The following is a 22,634-nucleotide window of genomic DNA, read 5'->3' on the forward strand; positions in this document are numbered from 1 at the left end:
CCAGTACTAAATTGGTGATCCCTTGATGCCTCAGAACATGTCCTACTAACCGATCCCTTCTTCTAGTCAAATTGTGCGACAAACTCCTCTTCTCCCCAATTCTATTCAATACCTCCACAATAGTTATGTGATCTACCCATCTAATCTTCAGCATTCTTCTGTAGCACCACATTTCGAAAGCTTCTATTCTCTTCTTGTCCAAACTAGTTATCGTCCACGTTTCACTTCCATACATGGCTACACTCCATACAAATACTTTCAGAAACGACTTCCTGACACTTATATCTATACTCGATGTTAACAAATTGCTCTTCTTCAGAAACGCTTCCTTGCCATTGCCAGTCTACATTTTATATCCTCTCTACTTTGACTATCATCTGTTATTTTGCTCCCCAAATTGCAAAACTCCTTCACTAGTTTAAGTGTCTCATTTCCTAATCTAATTCCCTCAGCATCACCCGACTTAATTTGTCTACAATCCATTATTCATGTAGTAGAATTAAATGAGGTACTGCTGAGAGAATTAGATTAGGAAATGAGACATGACTAGTAGATGTCTTTTTGTTATTTGGGCAGCAAAATACCTGATGATGACCAAAGTGGAGAGAATGTAGACTGGCAAAGGCAAGAACAGCGTTTCCGAAGAAGAGAAATTTGTTAACATCAAGTACAGATGTGTCAGAAGTCTTTCCTGAAAGTATTTGTATAGAGTGTTGCCATGTATGGAAGTGAAACATGGATGATAAACAGTTTAAACAAGAAGAGAATAGAAGCTTTTGAAATGTGGTTTTACAGAAGAATGCTGATGATTAGAGGGGTAGATCACGTAACTAATGATGAGGTACTGCACAGAACTGGGGAGAAAAGAAATTCTGAGACATCAAGGGCTCACCAATTAAGTGTGGGGAGTAGAAATTGTAGTGGGAGACAAAGAAATGAATACAGTAAGCAGATTCAGAACAGTGTAGGTTATTGTAGTTATTTGGAGATGAAGATACAGGGTGTTTCAAAAATGACCGGTATATTTGAAACGGCAATAAAAACTAAACGAGCAGCAATAGAAATACACCATTTGTTGCAATATGCTTGGGACAACAGTACATTTTCAGGCAGACAAACTTTCGAAATTACAGTAGTTACAATTTTCAACAACAGATGGCGCTGCGGTCTGGGAAACTCTATAGTACGATATTTTCCACATATCCACCATGCGTAGCAATAATATGGCGTAGTCTCTGAATGAAATTACCCGAAACCTTTGACAACGTGTCTGGTGGAATGGCTTCACATGCACATGAGATGTACTGCTTCAGCTGTTCAATTGTTTCTGGATTCTGGCGGTACACCTGGTCTTTCAAGTGTCCCCACAGAAAGAAGTCACAGGGGTTCATGTCTGGCGAATAGGGAGGCCAATCCATGCCGCCTCCTGTATGTTTCGGATAGCCCAAAGCAATCACACGATCATCGAAATATTCATTCAGGAAATTAAAGACGTCGGCCGTGCGATGTGGCCGGGCACCATCTTGCATAAACCACGAGGTGTTCGCAGTGTCGTCTAAGGCAGTTTGTACCGCCACAAATTCACGAAGAATGTCCAGATAGCGTGATGCAGTAATCGTTTCGGATCTGAAAAATGGGCCAATGATTCCTTTGGAAGAAATGGCGGCCCAGACCAGTACTTTTTGAGGATGCAGGGACGATGGGACTGCAACATGGGGCTTTTCGGTTCCCCATATGCGCCAGTTCTGTTTATTGACAAAGCCGTCCAGGTAAAAATAAGCATCGTCAGTAAACCAAATGCTGCCCACATGCATATCGCCGTCATCAATCCTGTGCACTATTTCGTTAGCGAATGTCTCTCGTGCAGCAATGGTAGCTGCACTGAGGGGTTGCCGCGTTTGAATTTTGTATGGATAGAGGTGTAAACTCTGGCGCATGAGACGATACGTGGACGTTGGCGTCATTTGGACCGCAGCTGCAACACGGCGAACGGAAACCCGAGGCCGCTGTTGGATCACCTGCTACACTAGCTGCGCGTTGCCCTCTGTGGTTGCCGTACGCGGTCGCCCTACCTTTCCAGCACGTTCATCCGTCACATTCCCAGTCCATTGAAATTTTTCAAACAGATCCTTTATTGTATCGCTTTTTGGTCCTTTAGTTACATTAAACCTCCGTTGAAAACTTCGTCTTGTTGCAACAACACTGTGTTCTGTTGTTGTTGTTGTTGTGGTCTTCAGTCCTGAGACTGGTTTGATGCAGCTCTCCATGCTACTCTATCCTGTGCAAGCTTCTTCATCTCCCAGTACCTACTGCAACCTACATCCTTCTGAATCTGCTTAGTGTATTCATCTCTTGGTCTCCCCCTACGATTTTTACCCTCCACGCTGCCCTCCAATACTAAATTGGTGATCCCTTGATGCCTCAGAACATGTCCTACCAACCGATCCCTTCTTCTGGTCAAGTTGTGCCACAAACTTCTCTTCTCCCCAATCCTATTCAATACTTCCTCATTAGTTATGTGATCTACCCATCTAATCTTCAGCATTCTTCTGTAGCACCACATTTCGAAAGCTTCTATTCTCTTCTTGTCCAAACTATTTATCGTCCATGCTTCACTTCCATACATGGCTACACTCCATAGGCGGTGGAATTCCAACACCAGAAAAATCCTCTGTTCTAAGGAATAAACCATGTTGTCTACAACACAAGTGCACGTTGTGAACAGCACACGCTTACAGCAGAAAGACGACGTACAGAATGGCGCACCCACAGACTGCGTTGTCTTCTATATCTTTCACATCATTTGCAGCGCCATCTGTTGTTGAAAATTGTAACTACTGTAATTTCGAAAGTTTGTACACCTGAAAATGTACTGTTGTCCCAAGCATATTGCAACAAATGGTGTATTTCTATCGCTGCTCGTTTAGTTTTTATTGCCGTTTCAAATATACCGGTCATTTTTGAAACACCCTGTACTTGCACAGGATACAGTAGCATGGAGAGCTGCACCAAACCACTCTTAGGAATGAAGACCACCCCCACAACACCAACAGCCACAATTTGGCAAACACCCAGAAGCACGCTATTAACCTTTTTAAATATCTTCACTGATTTCTTAGTTGTATCTTTTTTTTTGGACATATTTTTATATAAGTTTTACGTATTCATAGCTTGATGCTCATTTTACCATCATGGCTGCTCTACAAAATAATTTTATCTGTTGCTGTTAAGGTGTAGGTGTGTTTGTAGAGCATACATACATGGTTATCAACAGATAACTCATAGCTACATGACTATCACAATATTTTGTGGTCAAGTCATGCATATTATTACTATCTCACACGTTTCTAAATTTATAGTAAGTAAGTAATATTGGAGTAAAGGAGACCAGTCACCAAACAGTAGAAGTGTTGACTCATTGACAGGCACAGACAAAAGAATATGAGAAGTTGCTAGCTTCCGGAAGACAACATGGAAATGAGGGACATCCTACCCAAGACCCTTCCCATTGCTCTTAAAGTAGTATACTGTTGCCCAGCCAACCTACTCTACATTCTGGTCCATCCATACACCACTTCCACTCCCAACCTAATGCCACAGGGGCAAGTCCTTGTGGAAGAGACAGGTGAAGACATGCCCAATTCACCAACCCAGCACTTTCTACTTCAGTCCTGACACAGGCTTATCCTATCCCATCAGACGCAGTGCCACCTGTGAAAGCAGTCATGTTGTATACCAAATCTGCTGCAATCACTGCCCAACAGCCTTTTATGTCAGCATGACAATCACCAGCTGTCCTCCAGAATGAATGGTCGCCACCATACTGTGGCCAAGAATGAAGTGGTGCACCTAGTGGCACAATGCACTCCTGTGCACAATATGCTGAAGTTCAATGGCTGCTTCACAACCCGTGCCATCTGGATTGTTACATCCAGTATCAGCTTGTGTGCATGCATGCACATTTGTTCTTTAGCTTGTCAAGGGATTTTTTCCAAAAGCTAGTGAGTTTTCGTTCTCTTTTGTGTGTACTTGTTGACAACTTCTACTATTCTGCTCCCATTATTTAGCGAGTGGTCTCCTTTATACCACTAATATACATATACAATGAATTTTGTTTTTTATGAACATGAAACTCTAAAAGGTTTTTTTCCCCATAGATGTTCAATATGAGACCTTTCTTTAAAAGAATTAGAATTTCACAAAAAATCCTTCATAATATTAAGTGTATATCAAGCACCTGCAGGTAACTTTAATCTGTTTGTAAACCACCTTGAAGCTGTAATGGCCCATTTAACAACCAAAAACAACGAAATAGTGGTTGCTGGTGATTTCAATGTAGATTTCCTTAAAGACTCTCCCAATAAGAACTTATTTGAGTTAGTAACACTATCATTCAACTTAATTCCCACTGTAAAGTTCCCCACTAGGGAAAGCCACTTGCTCACAAACAGCCATTGATAATATCTTTATAGAAAAGTCCAATGAACAAAATTGTATTACAAAACCAATAGTCAATGGCCTCTCAGACCATGACATGCAGTTCCTTCTGTTAAATGTTAATACTGAACAGGATATAAAATCTGTTAAATCTGAGCTCAAGAGGGTAATCAATAAGCCAAAAATTGATTATTTTAGGACACTCCTCAGAGACATTCACTGGACTGATGTTTACAGTGCTCATGGCATGAACGAAAAATATAACACTTTCGCTAATAAAGTGCTAACCTTATTCGAACACTGTTTTCCCCCAAAACTTACCAAGGTTAGAACAAAGTCTACAAAAAAGCCATGGATTACTCGAGGAATAGGGGTATCTTGTAAAACAAAAAGAAAACTGTATCTGTCAATCCGAAACAGTTCCAATGTTGATGCTATAGCACATTACAAGAAATACTGCAAAATATTAAAGACTATAATATGGATGTCAAAGCAAATATATTACAAGGAAAAGATAGTCATATCAGATAACAAAATAAAGACAATATGGGATACAGTGAAGGAGGAGACCGCTAGAACCAGACATGGAGAAGAACAAATAGCATTAAGAGTAAATGATACATTGGTGACAGATGTGTATAGTGTTGCAGAACTTTTTAATAAACATTTTATAACTGTTACCGAAAAGATGGGGTTGTCAGGTTCGGTAGATGGTGCTATGGAATACCTCAGACCAGAAATTTCAAGCAACTTCCATAATATGAATTTGACCCTCACTACCTCAACAGAAATAATGTCCATCATAAAATATTTAAAATCAAAAACATCTAGCGGGTATGATGAAATATCAACAAAGTTAATTAAAGAATGTGACTCTGAGCTATGTAACATATTAAGCTATCTGTGTAACCAGTCATTTATCAGTGGAATATTTCCTGAATGGCTGAAATATGCTGAAGTTAAGCCACTGTTTAAGAAGGGAGATAAAGAAATAGCATCAAATTTCCATCCAATTTCACTGTTGCCAGCATTCTCAAAAATTTTCGAAAAAGTAATGTACAGTCGCTTTTATAACCATCTTATCTCAAATAACATACTGTCAAAGTCACAGTTTGGATTTCTAAAAGGTTCTGTTATTGAGAAGGCTATCTACACTTACAGTGAAAATGTGCTTAATTCATTAGACAAAAAATTGCAGGCAACCGGTATATTTTGTGATCTGTCAAAGGCATTTGACTGTGTAAATCACAATATCCTTTTAAGTAAATTTAGAGTATTACAGTGTAACAGGAAATGCTGCAAAATGGTTCAAATCTTATATCTCTGGCAGGAAACAAAGGGTGTTATTAGGAAAGAGACATGTATCAAGCTATCAGGCATCATCCAACTGGGAACTAATTAAATGTGGGGTCCCACAAGGTTCCATTTTAGGGCCGTTACTTTTTCTTGTGTATATCAATGACCTTTCATCAGTAACATTACCAGATGCCAAGTTCGTTTTGTTTGCCGATGATATGAACATTGCAATAAATAGCAAATCAAGTGTAGTCTTAGAAAGATCAGCTAATAAAATATTTGTGGACATTAATCACTGGTTCCTAGCCAATTCTTTGTCACTAAACTTTAAAAAAACACACTACATGCAGTTCAGAACTTGTAAGGGGTGTCCCACGAGTATACGTCTAACATACGATGACAAGAAGATACAAGAAGTGGACAGTGTTAAATTCTTGGGATTACAGCTTGATAATAAATTCAACTGGGAGGAGCACACCACAGAACTGCTGAAGCGCCTTAACAAATCTCTGTTTGCAATGCGAATTTTGTCAGACATAGGGGATATAAAAATGAAAAAGCTGGCATACTATGCTTACTTTCATTCCATAATGTCATATGGGATTATTTTTTGGGGTAATTCATCAAGCCAAGCTAAAGTTTTACGGGCACAAAAACGTGCAGTAAGAGTTATGTGTGGTGTGAACTCAAGAATATCCTGCAGAAGCCTGTTTAGGGAACTAGGGATACTAACTACTGCTTCTCAATATATTTATTACTTAATGAAATTTGTCATTAAAAATATATCACTTTCTCAAACCAACAGCTCAATTCATGGAATCAATACTAGAAATAAGAATAATCTCCACAAGGATTTAAAGTCACTTAGTCTTGTACAAAAGGGTGTGCATTATTCAGGAACACACATTTTCAATAACTTGCCAGCAGCCATAAAAAGCTTAACAACCAATGAAATTCAGTTTAAGAGAAGCCTAAAGGATTTATTGGTGGCCAACTCCTTCTACTCCATTGATGAAATTCTCAGTAAAACCAACTGATTTGTATAACATTCCACGTGGGAAAAATATATCTAAAAACAAAGATGATGTGACTTACCAAACGAAAGTGCTGGCAGGTCGATAGACACACAAACAAACACAAACATACACACTAAATTCAAGCTTTCGCAACAAACGGTTGCTTCATCAGGAAAGAGGGAAGGAGAGGGAAAGACGAAAGGAAGTGGGTTTTAAGGGAGAGGGTAAGGAGTCATTCCAATCCCGTGAGTGGAAAGACTTACCTTAGAGGGAAAAAAGGACAGGTATACACTCACGCACACGCACACGCACACGCACACACATATATATATCCATCCGCACATACACAGACACAAGCAGACATTTGTAAAGTCAAAGAGTTCTTTGACTTCCCACGTGGAATGTTTCCCTGTATTATAATAGAAAGAAACATTCCACATGGGAAAAATATATTAAAAACAAAGATTCCATGACTTACCAAACGGGAAAGCGCTGGTAGATAGGTACAGTAAAAAAAACACACAAACGCACACACACAAAATTTCAAGCTTTCGCAACCCACGGTTGCTTCCTCAGGAAAGAGGGAAGGAGAGGGAAAGACGAAAGGATGTGGGTTTTAAGGGAGAGGGTAAGGAGTCATTCCAATCCCGGGAGCAGAAAGACTTACCTTAGGGGGAAAAAAGGACAGGTATACACTCGCGCACACACACACATATCCATCCACACATATACAGACACAAGCAGACATATTCAAAGGCGAAGAGTTCGGGCAGAGATGTCAGTCAAGGCGGAAGTGCAGAGGCAAAGATGTTGTTGAATGACAGGTGAGGTATGAGTGGCGGCAACTTGAAATTAGCGGAGATTGAGACCTAGTGGATAACGGGAAGAGAGGATATATTGAAGAGCAAGTTCCCATCTCCGGAGTTCGGATAGGTTGGTGTTAGTGGGAAGTATCTAGATAACCCGGACGGTGTAACACTGTGCCAAGATGTGCTGGCCGTGCACCAAGGCACGTTTAGCCACAGGGTGATCCTCATTACCAACAAACACTGTCTGCCTGTGTACTTTCATGTGAATGGACAGTTTGTTGCTGGTCACTCCCACATAGAATGCGTCACAGTGTAGGCAGGTCAGTTGGTAAATCACGTTGGTGCTTTCACACGTGGCTCTGCCTTTGATCGCGTACCCCTTCCGGGTTACAGGACTGGAGTAGGTGGTGGTGGGAGGGTGCATGGGACAGGTTTTACACCGGGGGCGGTTACAAGGGTAGGAGCCAGAGGGTAGGGAAGGTGGTTTGGGGATTTCATAGGGATGAACTAAGAGGTTACGAAGGTTAGGTGGACGGCGGAATAACACTCTTGGTGGAGTGGGGAGGATTTCATGAAGGATGGATCTCATTTCAGGGCAGGATTTGAGGAAGTCGTATCCCTACTGGAGAGCCACATTCAGAGTCTGATCCAGTCCCGGAAAGTATCCTGTCACAAGTGGGGCACTTTTGTGGTTCTTCTGTGGGAGTTTCTGGGTTTGAGAGGATGAGGAAGTGGCTCTGGTTATTTGCTTCTGTACCAGGTCGGGAGGGTAGTTGCGGGATGTGAAAGCTGTTTTCAGGTTGTTGGTGTAATGGTTTAGGGATTCCGGACTGGAGCAGATTCGTTTGCCACGAAGACCTAGGCTGTAGGGAAGGTACCGTTTGATGTGGAATGGGTGGCAGCTGTCATAATGGAGGTACTGTTGCTTGTTGGTGGGTTTGATGTGGACGGACGTGTGAAGCTGGCCATTGGACAGATGGAGGGCAACGTCAAGGAAAGTGGCATGGGATTTGGAGTAGGACCAGGTGAATTTGATGGAGCCAAAGGAGTTGAGGTTGGAGAGGAAATTCTGGAGTTCTTCTTCACTGTGAGTCCAGATCATGAAGATGTCATCAATAAATCTGTACCAAACTTTGGGTTGGCAGGCCTGGGTAACCAAGAAGGCTTCCTCTAAGCGACCCATGAATAGGTTGGCGTACAAGGGGGCCATCCTGGTACCCACGGCTGTTCCCTTTAATTGTTGGTATGTCTGGCCTTCAAAAGTGAAGAAGTTGTGGGTCAGGATGAAGCTGGCTAAGGTAATGAGGAAAGAGGTTTTAGGTAGGGTGGCAGGTGATCGGCGTGAAAGGAAGTGCTCCATCGCAGCGAGGCCCTGGACGTGCGGGATATTTGTGTATAAGGAAGTGGCATCACAGTCAAGGCAGTACTGCCACTGTCCCTCCACACCAGGGCAAGGTCTTGACCCAGTAACCACAGCCGCCTGCAGGAATTCAGAGGACGCATGCGTCACTGACATTGCTCACTCAGAGCCGCGTAGTGCTAACTCAGGCATGCACTGCTGAGTGGGATAAACATTGCCAGCAAAGCAGAACACAGATGTCAATCAGCCATCACACCGTCACAGTCTTGTATCATCATCAGCATTGTCTGTGGACTATGAGCCTGCAGAGGCTGTATCTAGGGACACCATAGCACACTGACATTGTAACCCAAGATGAATAAAATATGTCGGGTCTTGCAGCACAGTTTTCTTGGTCATCCCCAACTTGCACTTCAACTTCACAACACACCACTCCACCGCCTCTGCAACATGGTGACCCCATTCAACCCTGGGTCACTACCGTATGTACAGAGTAGTGCAAAAAAAAATAATTACTATCAAAACTTCATTCACCACGAATAACTGAAATTTTGAATAATGTACAATTTGAAAAAGAATTTATTACAAATAATTATCTGGTTTTGTTCTGCATGGAAAAAGCAGCTCATTTTGGTAAACAGTTTTATAATCTTACAGGATTGATAAACAAGTTGTATACGTGAACAAGGGGAAAAAAATTCCTGGATTTCCCAGTTAAAAATACATTTTCTCCCAGGTGAAAATACACTTTTTCCGTGTGAAGTGGCAGTATACTTTCCCTCGGAACTGTGAAAGTTATCAATTCTTTGAATGGCTACGGTTTTATACACCAGCGTAGAATTTTTTGGCACTTTAGAAAACGAAACCTTGGGGGGGGGGGGGAGGGGGGGGGGGGAGGGGGGGGGGGGGTGAACACGTTTTGGGAAGATCTTCGATGTGCAGCAACCTGTATGTTGCATATTTTCGCATTACGAAAGTATAAATGTGAATTCCGCCAAACAATGAAAGTTACTTTCCAAAGCATTGAAATCAAGATGTGATGCACTTTTGTAAGCCAGTCACAGCCCATGTCACATGATCTCGCCAGCCGATGACAGCGGATATTCAGTATATACGACACACATGACGTAGTTAGCCAATAGCAACATCACTATTAAGTAGCGCGAACACACAAACAGGAAAAATTAATGGTTTAAATTAATATACGTAGTGTAGCTTTCTCATATAACATTGCTCTTTAAGATTTGTGAGGACATAGAAACCACTGGCTTACCCCCCAATAATATCACTACCCTACCGCTGCAAGAACAACTGTATCTTTGTCAGATTAGTTCTCCGTAGTACGCGCTGTATGCTACATGCATTGTGTATACGTTGCGAGAATAAAAGTATTCATAGTAAGTAATGGGAGTGCAAGTGATTATTTATCGTCGTAATTACCACCCCCGCTCTCCACTACCAACAGACTAATAAGCTGCAAGAGAAGCTAAGCTTTCACATAGAATGTTGATCTTTTTTGCGCGTGTTATACTTTTAAGATACATCACATAAATGTGCCAGTAAAATGTTTAATAATGACATAAATTTCTGATCTTCTGGGCTAAATTCTTCTAAATGGCTCACCTCAAACAGCTGATTTTTAAACAAGAGTCAAATGCTCCATGATTTACGAAATTCATCGTACATTCTCGCACACAGTTCATCTTGTGTAAAAGGAAACTCACTTTCAAAGTCAAGCCTAGTTTACACGACTACACTAGGTTGCAGGCAACTGCGCTACCATCCACTGTGCACATGTGCCCCGCATTTGCCCAACTCAATGGTGAAACTAAATGCTTTCGGCATATTCCAACATTGGCGACACTAGTTGCAAGACTTTTGAGGTTATGTGAATTCATAGTGTGTGCACAAACTGCAATATGAAGTGGGGAACAGAGAGTAATGTTCACTTTTTGGATATCTATGCTTTGCATTGGTGTTGTGGGATTTCAGTGATGCTGATTACAAAAACAAGCAACATATTGCTGCTCCTGAGACCATAATGTGCGATGAGAACATAGAGGGTTTCACAATATCTGAGCTACAGGGCAAAATTTATTGAATTAGGAGCAAATATACAACTTAATTATGAAAAAAAAACAACAAGCAAGTACAATTCTGGCTGTGGAAATGCTCTCATCTACAATACTAAAATCCCATCATTCTAGTTGACCGACTCTTTTTTAAGGAATATTACTGACAGGAGGGAAGGGTACACAAATCAAGAGGCTGCATTCTTTATTCAATATTCATCTATTTAAAACGTTGCAGCAGTGCTCCCCATTCACATATGTTTGAATTTTGAAATATTTGCACTGTACAGATCTATCTTCAAGACAGTAGTTTGTAAACCATTCTCTTCTTAATTCAACTTGCTTTGAATAATTATTGCTGTTAACCTTAATAATTCTCACTGTTAATATTAATAATTATTGGTGTTAATGAAAAACTCATCACCAACTAAAACTGCATCTTCTAGCATGCCGAGTGTTCTTGATTTTAATGCACGAAATGTGATGTGTAATTTCAGATCTAGTAACAGTGCTTCATGCATTACAGTATCTTTTCCTTATCACATAATTAACACTATTTACAAATAACGTGAACACTTCTGGTGACATTCTAAGATAATTAAGAGAACTTCCTGGGTCTTCCACTATAAATTATTTCAACAAGGCTACTGAGCAACTGATCTGGCGTCTTCTCTTCTTCCAGTCACGAATCCTAACATGTTTCTTATTTTCTTCTTATGCAGCGATTCCACACAGCAAGCTCTAACTCTGTCTTAAATTATGCGGCGTGCAGCTGCCAGAACTTTCATTTCAGACAAGACTCAGGTACACACAAAACGATGAAACTGAAGTGTATGTTGGTTTCGCCGTGTCTACAGTCATATATGAAAGCAACTGCATGCAACTCATTCCACACAACGAGTGGCGCAACCCAATGTTGTCGTGTAAACTAGGCTTAATGCTTTTCAAACTACCATTCGCAATATTTTCCCATGGCCTGTTAGAAACAGGTTCATTTCACCAGTTGCCAGAGAGCTGTGCAGCTATGATGACATAGGAAGCCCGTATGATCATTTGTGTAAAACATTAAAAGTTCTTACATTGTCATAAAAGAAACAAGACATCAGAGGATCCCCCAAGAGCATTGCAATTTCGTAAACCATAGTAAAATGTGTAATTCGGCCTATAGTACACGTTCGCATGTCCAGATTCCCTATGAAGTAGGGCTTGAGCTGATTGATGTTAAGCTTTTCAGTGTGGTTTCCAGGATGTAAATTTTCTTAGAGTACCAGTACTGTATTATCTCCAGTTTGGTTCTTTATTATGGACTAATGCCATATATGCTAAAAGATGAAAACGTGCATTTGAAATGCAACGAACAGTTGAAACTAGTCAACAGAGTGGAATTAAACACTTTGTTTTGAATAAATTCACTGCCTCAGCAGAAAATATCAATAAAAAGCACAATTTCTTTAGCAAACTGACAAAAATAACTTCATTGTTTTGCCAGGCGATTTATGTTTGACTGTCATAAAGGAAAAAATAAAATAAGATCTCAAACTAATAACATTATAGCCCTCTGTAATTGTGTGAATGTATTTTAATTTACTTGATAGCTCCTTGCCACATAAACCAGTTTTGTTTTCATTTGACATTGACATGAGAGCAGTAAACGAACAGGAAACAGCAAAATCGCTAAACATAAACATGGGTAAGTTGGACCCTACCCACCTCCCTAGTACAACTCAGACTGCTCTGTGCACCTGCACTGGATAGGATTGGGGAGAAGAGAAGTTTGTGGCACAGCTTGACCAGAAGAAGGGATCGGTTGGTAGGACATGTTCTGAGGCATCAAGGGATCACCAATTTAGTATTGGAGGGCAGCGTGGAGGGTAAAAATCGTAGAGGGAGACCAAGAGATGAATACACTAAGCAGATTCAGAAGGATGTAGGTTGCAGTAGGTACTGGGAGATGAAGAAGCTTGCACAGGATAGAGTAGCATGGAGAGCTGCATCAAACCAGTTTCAGGACTGAAGACCACAACAACAACAACAACAACAAGAGACAAGCAAGACCGTACACATTTCTTCAATCCTCAGGTCCTAGCATTTTTTCTCTATAATCTTGCTACAGCTTTACATGGCATGCTTGCCTTTCTGTTTTGCTATACGAAAAATCAAAATGTTGTCTAACACTGAGAAAGCCGCTAATACAAATAGTATCCAATACTGGTGTGATTTCTCGATCTGATTACATCTATTTTGTCACTGTCTGCTAGATGAAACAAAATAGGCCTGTCTAATATTGCAGCAATTGTAACACACACCAAATGAACGAGACTGTTTTGGCACAAATGGTCATTTTTATAGCACGACAGAATATAATTCACACAACAACAATATCAAATGCCTATTGGGCCTACTAAAAGCAAAAAGCTTTATGTTAGAAAATAGTTTCACATTTCATTCATACATTCCAGCTTCTCAAGCATGAAAGCGAAAAGTAGTAGTACAAAATTTTTATATAAATTTGGAATCGTCTTATTCTTCCATAATTTGTGTGATGTCCCCGTTTCTTCTCCTTGCTTGATCTAACAAACAATCTTGTCATCACTAATTCTGAAACCATTCCTGACAGTGCAAGACTCATTCCCTGGTTAACTTCTCTAACACTGCAACAATGGAAATGAATGGAAATGAGCATTTGGCGTCATTGGCCAGAAGGCCCCTTAAGGGGCAAGTCTGGCCACCTTTGTGCAGGTCTTATTACACTCAATGCCACACTGGGCGACCTGTGCGCCGGATAGGGATGAAATAATGATGAAAACAACACAATACCCAGTCCCTGATCGGAAAAAATCCCTGACCCAGCCAGGAATCGAACCCGGGCCCGTAGGATGGCAATCCGTCATTCTGACCACTCAGCTATCAGGGCGGACACTGCAACAATCACCGGTTTAGTTATCCCACGTTTATTCTCCAGTTAGGCATTATTACATGTTCATACAACGCGTTTTCCGCACTACTCCCAGAACAGAACTCAAACAGCTGCTGGCTAGGTCTGTACAACTGGCCCTTACTAGTGTAGCAATCAAGGCCAAAACTTTTCTGTCAAAATTTAGTTTTCTTGGTTACACCGAGAAGATAAAACATAACCTTTCTTATGTGTTATTCCTGTTTGTCACTTATTTCCTCTCTGGTAGTCTGAATCTATGGCTTTCGTTAGTAATTATAAAAGAGCTGATCATTCACAAACACAGACAGCGATTGGCATTCACCCTTTCGGCTTTATTCACCTCAGCTCATTACAGCCCCGTCCCCTTTTGTCTGCAATGAGTGGGATTCCTCTGAGAGACACCGTGTACGCCGTGCATGCATTAAAAAATCAAATTATGATTCATTAAGAAATCAATTTAGAATGTGTTCGAAAATATTAAAAAAAAAATCCACAGGGGTACGTTTCAAAATCATGTGACTAATCGATAGACCAACGTGTGCTGGATGCTAGGCGCTTTGTGAAACAAGGGTTTTTTCCTCAAGAATATGAACCTGGTGCCCTCCCTGAAATTGCCGCCTGAGGCAGACGCCAAGGTTTGCTCCCACCCCCACAGATCCAGGCCTGCTGTGGAGGTGTGAACCTGGCAGCTTGTGGGTGGCAGCAAAATTTTTCCACGTAGCATCTAGCTGCTTACTGCTACTGCTTATACACGTAACAGCCACAGCTGGAGAAGGTACTATTCATATGTGACTCAACTGCGCATGCGCATGAGCCCGCTCACAACTGCTCGAAGGAATCTAATTTAAACAGTTGTGACATCACGCTCATTGGGGCAATTTGTTGTTATGAAGCCTTTGACACATTTTGCTGTTGGCAGATACTTGTATGAGTGATGTGTTTTGTTGTTGTGTGTGCCCCATTTCCTTTGCAACTGAAGTTTTATTTTCAACTTTTGCTCATGTTCTTGTTTTACTGCTGCAGTATTATTCTGCAGCAGCAGGATACAGTAATATCCTTTGTTAGAGTATTGGTGCTTACCAGAAAAAATTACAAAAATTTAACTGAAAACTATAACAATGAAAAATTCCCAGGTTTTTCCCAGGTTTTTCCCAGATTTCTCCCGAATGAAAAAATTCCCAGGTTTTTCCCGGATCTTCCGGTTGTCCTAGCTCGTATACACCCTGATAAAATATCACACATTACATTTTAGCTCCATAGTATTTTTTTTTTTATTAAACTAAATATGGTATCGAATATTACTACTGCAAGAGAGTGACAGGTAGGATATAAATCTCACCATAATCTGATGGAAAAGAAAACTAGTATGGACTTTTATGTATTTCTGTAATTTTGTAAAATTTATTTATTTTGTAATAAGATTCCAAAGAAATAGCTAATGAAGAATTAGTGTTTAGGGAAGTTTGTAATGAAAAAACACTTCTTAATTACCAAAGTTAAATGAGAGCTCAAAAGGCTTCACTAAAATTCCTTTTGCAAGCATTTAGGTTTCTGCTGATTCCCTAAATTAGTTAAGGCAAATTCCAGAATGTTTCCCTCAAAAGTATAGGATCATTTTCCTTCCCCAACCTAGTCGTAGTTAAGTTTGTTTTCAGTCTCTAATCTTAACACAACAGTTTGTTAAATGCTTGTTTCTTTATTTTTTCATTCCTGGCTACCCTCTTGTCCTGATCTGTCAGAGTTGACATGAATTTATGTTTGTGCCAAGATACATTTTCTATTTCACAATTAGACATTTTCTATTCTCAATCTTCAAGGAATGAGTCACAAAAAGGAGTCTTGCATTTTTGCACACAAAATCTATGTACAAGAACAGTGGATATATTTTGAAAATATCCAAAAGGCATTCCTCAATTGATCACACAAAAGTTTTTTTCACTGCACAGCAGTGTGAGAAAACTGCACAAGCACAGACAGTTAACAGAAATGAGACATTGCTTACCAGTATGAGTATACATGTGCCGTGCAAGAGTTCCTTTGTCTGGACATCTTGCATTACACTCTACACATGAGTATGTTTCTCCTTCCATATGAATCACTCTTCTGTGCCTCTCCAGACTAGACTTCAACTTGAAGCTTTTAGAACAGTCAACACATTCAAAGTCACCCCCCTGCAAAATATATTGCACTAAATGTAATAAAAATAAAATATATTTAACATTAAGCACTATATAGATTCAAATACATAAAGCAGTTCAATTAATGAATGTATTCTAAAATAACCACACAGGACATATCCTTCACATTTTCAGAACTATTTTCCAATTCTCATATAACTCCTGGACACTGCTGTATGGAATTATAGCCTGGACCTTTGATTTTTACAAACTTAATGTGTTACACCAGCTGGCACTGAAATTAAAGTGAAGGTGGGTTATTTTCTTGACTTCAAAAACAGGTAAATGACGAAGTCACATGTCCTGTTGGGATGAACACCGTAATAAATGCATTGGCAATGTAGTCTTTGGGCAGATAGTCAGAATCCGATCCACTAACATGGAGTGTTTTCTGGGATTAACAAGGTGTTCCAGCCATGAGTGTTGACAATGTGTAACTAGACAGTTTCATGCTATAAATATACCTGCATTATGATACTTTTTTCCAATATTTTGATATGTAAATATGAATTGTCATACACTGCACATTCTGATGCTGATAGGTGATTGCCATTTTTTAAACAAGTTTTACAATTTGGTTGGCACTGCAGTTGCACAGTATTTGCAGAAAGACATTTTCACTATGTGACTGAAGTACAGCAATTGATTTACTCCACAATTGATTTTGACCTGCAGCCATTTTCAAGTGGGTCTAAAATACCAAGACAAATTAACACATCAATTTAAAAAAAATACAATTCACACACTAAGAACTTATCTGAAGCATCTTAGCACATGTGATCAGATAAAACAAAACAAATGATGTGCCAACTATTTGACTTAGTCAAGCATCATAAAAATACCTGATGTTATGAAGTAAAAACAAGATTATGGCCGAGTTACACTTCAATGTCTTACCATGGAATAAAATATGATAAAATACCGCACATATTTAAGAAAACCAGTGTAGGAATTTGCTTTTATACAGGAAATAATCTGAAATACATTATCTGAAACAACACAAACACTAGTCAACCATTTGTTAAAATTGGCGAGTATAAAACTGACTGCAGTGTATGCAATAAACGTTATATTCGCCAAATGGGATGCACATTTAGGGTGAAATTTAAGAAACACACAAGGTCAACAGAAAATAGCAATCTTGCCTTCAGTTCCTCCCTATGAGAAAAGGCACATTCTGCAGATGGTATTGAATCATCAGTAAAAGTATTCCATGAAGTACAGAATGCCAAGGTCCTAGCTATTTTGGAAGAAACAGAAATATATTGGACTATTTCTAAGAGGCAGTCTGATTACTTATTTAGTGTATAACACTACACACAAAACACAACCAAAAATACAAAACAGAAGGAAAAATACAAAAACTACAAGATGTAAAAACAGATGATATATTAAACTAACAACAGTTGTTATACGATAATGTCCAGTCTCCTTATCCAGTCATAACTCTACGGTGTAGCCATAAAAAAGTTGCCTGGATCACCCAGATACTATTTAAATTATGCTCCTCAACAATGTGCACGATGGTCTGGTTCAGTGTTCCACAGTCATAGCTTGAGATAGATTGCTCACGCAATGGCACAAGTTGTATGCAAACACTCCATGTCCTGCTCGGATGTGATTTATGTTCTTTTACTCGTGCAGTGGGGGCTAAAGTCCTTGAGTCCCTGTAGAGGGTAAATACAACATTGCACTAGAGATGGAATGGAGCATTCATAGCCCAGGTTTCACTGCACTGGTGAAGTTCCTATTAGCAAGCTGTTGGACCAGTTGCAGGGCTAGATTTCCGGAAACAAGTCTGCTTGCTGTCAGCTCTGGAACATCTTCATGGATGGAAGTTGAAGATTATTCATTATTTTGGAACATTCTTTCAATAGGTCTTCTTGTCATTTTAATAGAGGAGGCCTATGTGGCTGAGTGCTGGGAGTCAGTGAAGCGAAGCAGTTCTGATGCACCCAGATATGGTTCTCATTTTTGTACTGAGCTTAGTGTCAATCTCATTTACATGAGGGTTGTTCAACACTCCAGACCACAATATTCAGCTGTAGAAAACACTCAACTAAGTGCAGAAGTTCTAAACGTATTTGCTGATGCTCACCAGTCAGTACCTTTGGAGTTTTTGGATAAGTTTGTTTCGTGTGTTAATTTTCCAGTAATTTTTTTTTTTTTTTTTTTTTTATGCTTCCTGAAAGAGTGTGTCCTATCAAGAGTTATTTCAAGATAATTTTGGTGACTCATTTAGGGAAGTATTGTGTCATTCGTACAGACCTCCAGTTTATAGTCAGTGGCTTTCCTTTTCTTTTTTCTTTAAGAGACTGGGTGTGAGTCTCCACATGGTTAGATATTTCTGCATTTTGTTGAGATCATCTGTTAGAGTGTTTGCTGCACTTTTTGAACTCTTTGTTCTGAACTGCGTGCTAGATCATTAACATATAGACCATTTTCCTTTCTGTGCTCATGAAATTACCATGGACTACTTGTAACTGCTTATCTGAGAATATTGATCTGTCTCAATGTGGTTTGGCAAGAGATGACTGATCAACTTGTATCAAGAGCCCTTCTTTCCACACTGTATTGTAAGCAGAAGTCAAGTCAACAGAGACAACAGGCGTCTTTCAGTTGTTTCCAAAATCCAACTTTGATGCGCATATAAGCTTAGACTTACTTTCAGTAACGACTTCCTGACACTTAAATCTATACTCGATGTTAACAAATTTCTCTTCTTCAGAAACGATTTCCTTGCCATTGCCAGTCTACATTTTATATCCTCTCTACTTCGACCATCATCAGTTATTTTGCTCCCTAAATAGCTAAACTCCTTTACTACTTTAAGTGTCTCATTTCCTAATCTAATCCCCTCAGCATCACCCGATTTAATTTGACTACATTCCATTATCCTCGTTTTGCTTTTGTTGATGTTCATCTTATATCCTCCTTTCAAGACACTGTCCATTCCGTTCAAGTGCTCTTCCAAGTCCTTTGCTGTCTCCAACAGAATTACAATGTCATCGGCGAACCTCAAAGTTTTTACTTCTTCTCCATGAATTTTAATACCTACTCCGAATTTTTCTTTTGTTTCCTTTACTGCTTGCTCAATATACAGATTGAATAACATCGGGGAGAGGCTACAACCGTCTCACTCATTTCCCAACCACTGCTTCCCTTTCATGCCCCTCAACTCTTATAACTGCCATCTGGTTTCTATACAAATTGTAAATAGCCTTTCGCTCCCTGTATTTTACCCCTGCCACCTTCAGAATTTGAAAGAGAGTATTCCAGTTAACGGTGTCAAAAGCTTTCTCTAAGTCTACAAATGCTAGAAACGTAGGTTTGCCTTTTCTTAATCTTTCTTCTAAGGTAAGTCGTAAGGTTAGTATTGCCTCACGTGTTCCAACATTTCTACGGAATCCAAACTGATCTTCCCCGAGGTTGGCTTCTGCCAGTTTTTCCATTCGTCTGTAAAGAATTCGCGTTAGTATTTTGCAGCTGTGACTTATTAAACTGATAGTTCGGTAATTTTCACATCTGTCAACACCTGCTTTCTTTGGGATTGGAATTATTATATTCTTCTTGAAGTCTGTGGGTATTTCGCCTGTCTCATACATCTTGCTCACCAGATGGTAGAGTTTTGTCATGACTGGCTCTCCCAAGGCCATCAGTAGTTCTAATCGAATGTTGTCTACTCCCGGGGCCTTGTTTCGACCCAGGTCTTTCAGTGCTTTGTCAAACTCTTCACGCAGTATCTTATCTCCCATTTCATCAACATCCTCTTCCATTTCCATAATATTGTCCTCAAGTACATCGCCCTTGTATAAACCCTCTATATACTCCTTCCACCTTTCTGCCTTCCCTTCTTTGCTTAGAACTGGGTTGCCATCTGGGCTCTTGATATTCATACAAGTGGTTCTCTTCTCTCCAAAGGTCTCTCTAATTTTCCTGTAGGCAGTATCTATCTTACCACTAGTGAGACAAGCCTCTACATCCTTACATTTGTCCTCTAGCCATCCCTGCTTAGCCATTTTGCACTTCCTGTCGATCTCATTTTTGAGACGTTTGTATTTTTTTTGCCTGCTTCATTTACTGCATTTTTATATTTTCTTCTTTCATCAATCAAATTCAATATTTCTTCTGTTACCCAAGGATTTCTATTAGCCCTCGTCTTTTTACCTACTTGATCCTCTGCTGTCTTCACTACTTCATCCCTCAGAGCTACCCATTCTTCTTCTACTGTATTTGTTCCCCCATTCCTGTCAATTGTTCCCTTATGCTCCCCCTGAAACTCTGTACAACCTCTGGTTCTTTCAGTTTATCCAGGTCCCATCTCCTTAAATTCCCGCCTTTTTGCAGTTTCTTCAGTTTCAATCTGCAGTTCATAACCAATAGATTGTGGTCAAATCCACATCTGCCCCTGGAAATGTCTTACAAATTAAAACCTGGTTCCTAAATCTCTGTCTTACCATTATGTAATCTATCTGATACCTTTTAGTATCTCCAGGATTCTTCCAGGTATACAACCTTCTTTCATGATTCTTGAACCAAGTGTTAGCTATGATTAAGTTATGCTCTGTGCAAAATTCTACAAGGCGGCTTCCTCTTTCGTTTCTTCCCCCCAATCCATATTCACCTACTATGTTTCCTTCCCTGCCTTTTCCTACTGACGAATTCCAGTCACCCACGACTATTAAATTTTCGTCTCCCTTCACTACCTGAATAATTTTTTTATCTCGTCACACATTTCATCAATTTCTTCATCATCTGCAGAGCTAGTTGGCATATAAACCTGTACTACTGTAGTAGGCATGGGCTTTGTGTCTATCTTGGCCACAATAATGCGTTCACTATGCTGTTTGTAGTAGCTAACCCGCCCTCCTATTTTCCTATTCATTATTAAACCTACTCCTGCATTATCCCTATTTGATTTTGTATTTATAACCCTGTAATCACCTGACCAAAAGTCTTGTTCCTCCTGCCACCGAACTTCACTAATTCCCGCTATATCTAACTTTAACCTATCCATTTCCCTTTTTAAATTTTCTAACCTACCTGCCCGATTAAGGGATCTGACATTCCACGCTCCGATCCGTAGAATGCCAGTTTTCTTTCTCCTGATAACGACGTCCTCTTGAGTAGTATTTGTATGGAGTGTAGCCATGTATGGAAGTGAAACATGGACGATAACCAGTTTGGACAAGAAGAGAATAGAAGCTTCCGAAATGTGGTGCTACAGAAGAATGCTGAAGATAAGGTGGGTAGATCACGTAACTAATGAGGAGGTATTGAATAGGATTGGGGAGAAGAGAAGTTTGTGGCACAACTTGACTAGAAGAAGGGATCGGTTGGTAGGACATGTTTTGAGGCATCAAGGGATCACCAGTTTAGCATTGGAGGGCAGCGTGGAGGGTAAAAATCGTAGAGGGAGACCAAGAGATCAATACACTAAGCAGATTCAGAAGGATGTAGGTTGCAGTAGGTACTGGGAGATGAAGAAGCTTGCACAGGACAGAGTAGCATGGAGAGCTGCATCAAACCAGTCTCAGGACTGAAGACCACAACAACAACAACACTCTGCAGAGCTCTATTTGGTTTCAAACCTGCTTGCCACACAGGGGTGTTTTTCAGAATTTTTGTGCCTATCCTATTTAATAGAACTATCTCTGAAAATCTGTTAGCAACAACTGAGAAGTGCTATTATACAACAACTTTCTACTTTATCTGAAGGCTGTTTTTGTTTCTGGACAGCAGTAATTTACCAATCTTGAAAGCTTTCAGTAGACACCTTGATTTTAAGATAAAGGTAAGAAAAAATTGATCAGCCATACCCTAGTCTTCTTCCCATAGTGGGTTAGAAACTCATGGCGTATCCCATGTGCCTTGCCTTGTCTCCACAGCCTGGAGAGCCATTTCTAATTCGCCCAGTGTGAAGCCCTGAGAGAAATGTGTATCAGCAGTTGTTATTTGCTGAATGTTACTAAGCTCCTTTTTTTATGCCTTTTCTCTAGTGGGGCTTTTGAGAGTGAAAAACCACTGTCTGATGTTTTGTCTGGCACAAATGAGCAGTCTTCCTGAATTGGTGGGCTCTGCCTACTCAAATTCTTCATCAAGTTCCAGGACTGACAACTTGATTTCTTAAAAGCTAGCTTGGTTGTTGTTTTGATCCAGGCTTGATTCATTCAGTGTTCACATCAGTTCATGAGCTAGATCAGGATCACTGTCCATCATAATAGTGTGTGAATAAATGTAACAAGACTGAAAACACTGCGAGTGATCTGGTAACACTGTGTTGGTCTAGTTTTGTGGACTAGTGTATCCATCCCTTCCAGATGCTCAGTCTGTGCAAGCATCATGTAATTTTTGCGAGCACCATCAGTGAAGTAGTTGTTGTTGGGGTTTTTTTTTTGTGTGTTACGAAAATGGTACAGCAGAATTTAGACAAATATTATGCCATCAAGTTTTGTGTTAAACTAGGGGAAATCCACAAGTCTGACATCTGAAAAGTTGAAACAGGCCGGTGGGAAACATTTCTTATCAAGAG

General features: G+C 40.0%; 1 protein-coding gene across 1 annotated transcript in view; it reads right to left on the bottom strand.

Annotated features, from left to right (window-relative positions):
• Window positions 1-22,634, bottom strand: part of LOC124802606 (gastrula zinc finger protein XlCGF57.1-like) — a 139,836-nt gene that overhangs the window by 53,813 nt on the left and 63,389 nt on the right. Inside the window, exon 7 of the mRNA XM_047263487.1 lies at window positions 15,928-16,096. Within this exon, the coding sequence (XP_047119443.1) occupies window positions 15,928-16,096 (169 nt within the window). The remainder of the gene's footprint in view (window positions 1-15,927; window positions 16,097-22,634) is intronic.

The sequence above is a fragment of the Schistocerca piceifrons genome, chromosome 6 (genome assembly GCF_021461385.2).
Source record: "Schistocerca piceifrons isolate TAMUIC-IGC-003096 chromosome 6, iqSchPice1.1, whole genome shotgun sequence".
In the NCBI taxonomy this organism is placed as follows: Eukaryota; Metazoa; Arthropoda; class Insecta; order Orthoptera; family Acrididae; genus Schistocerca; species Schistocerca piceifrons.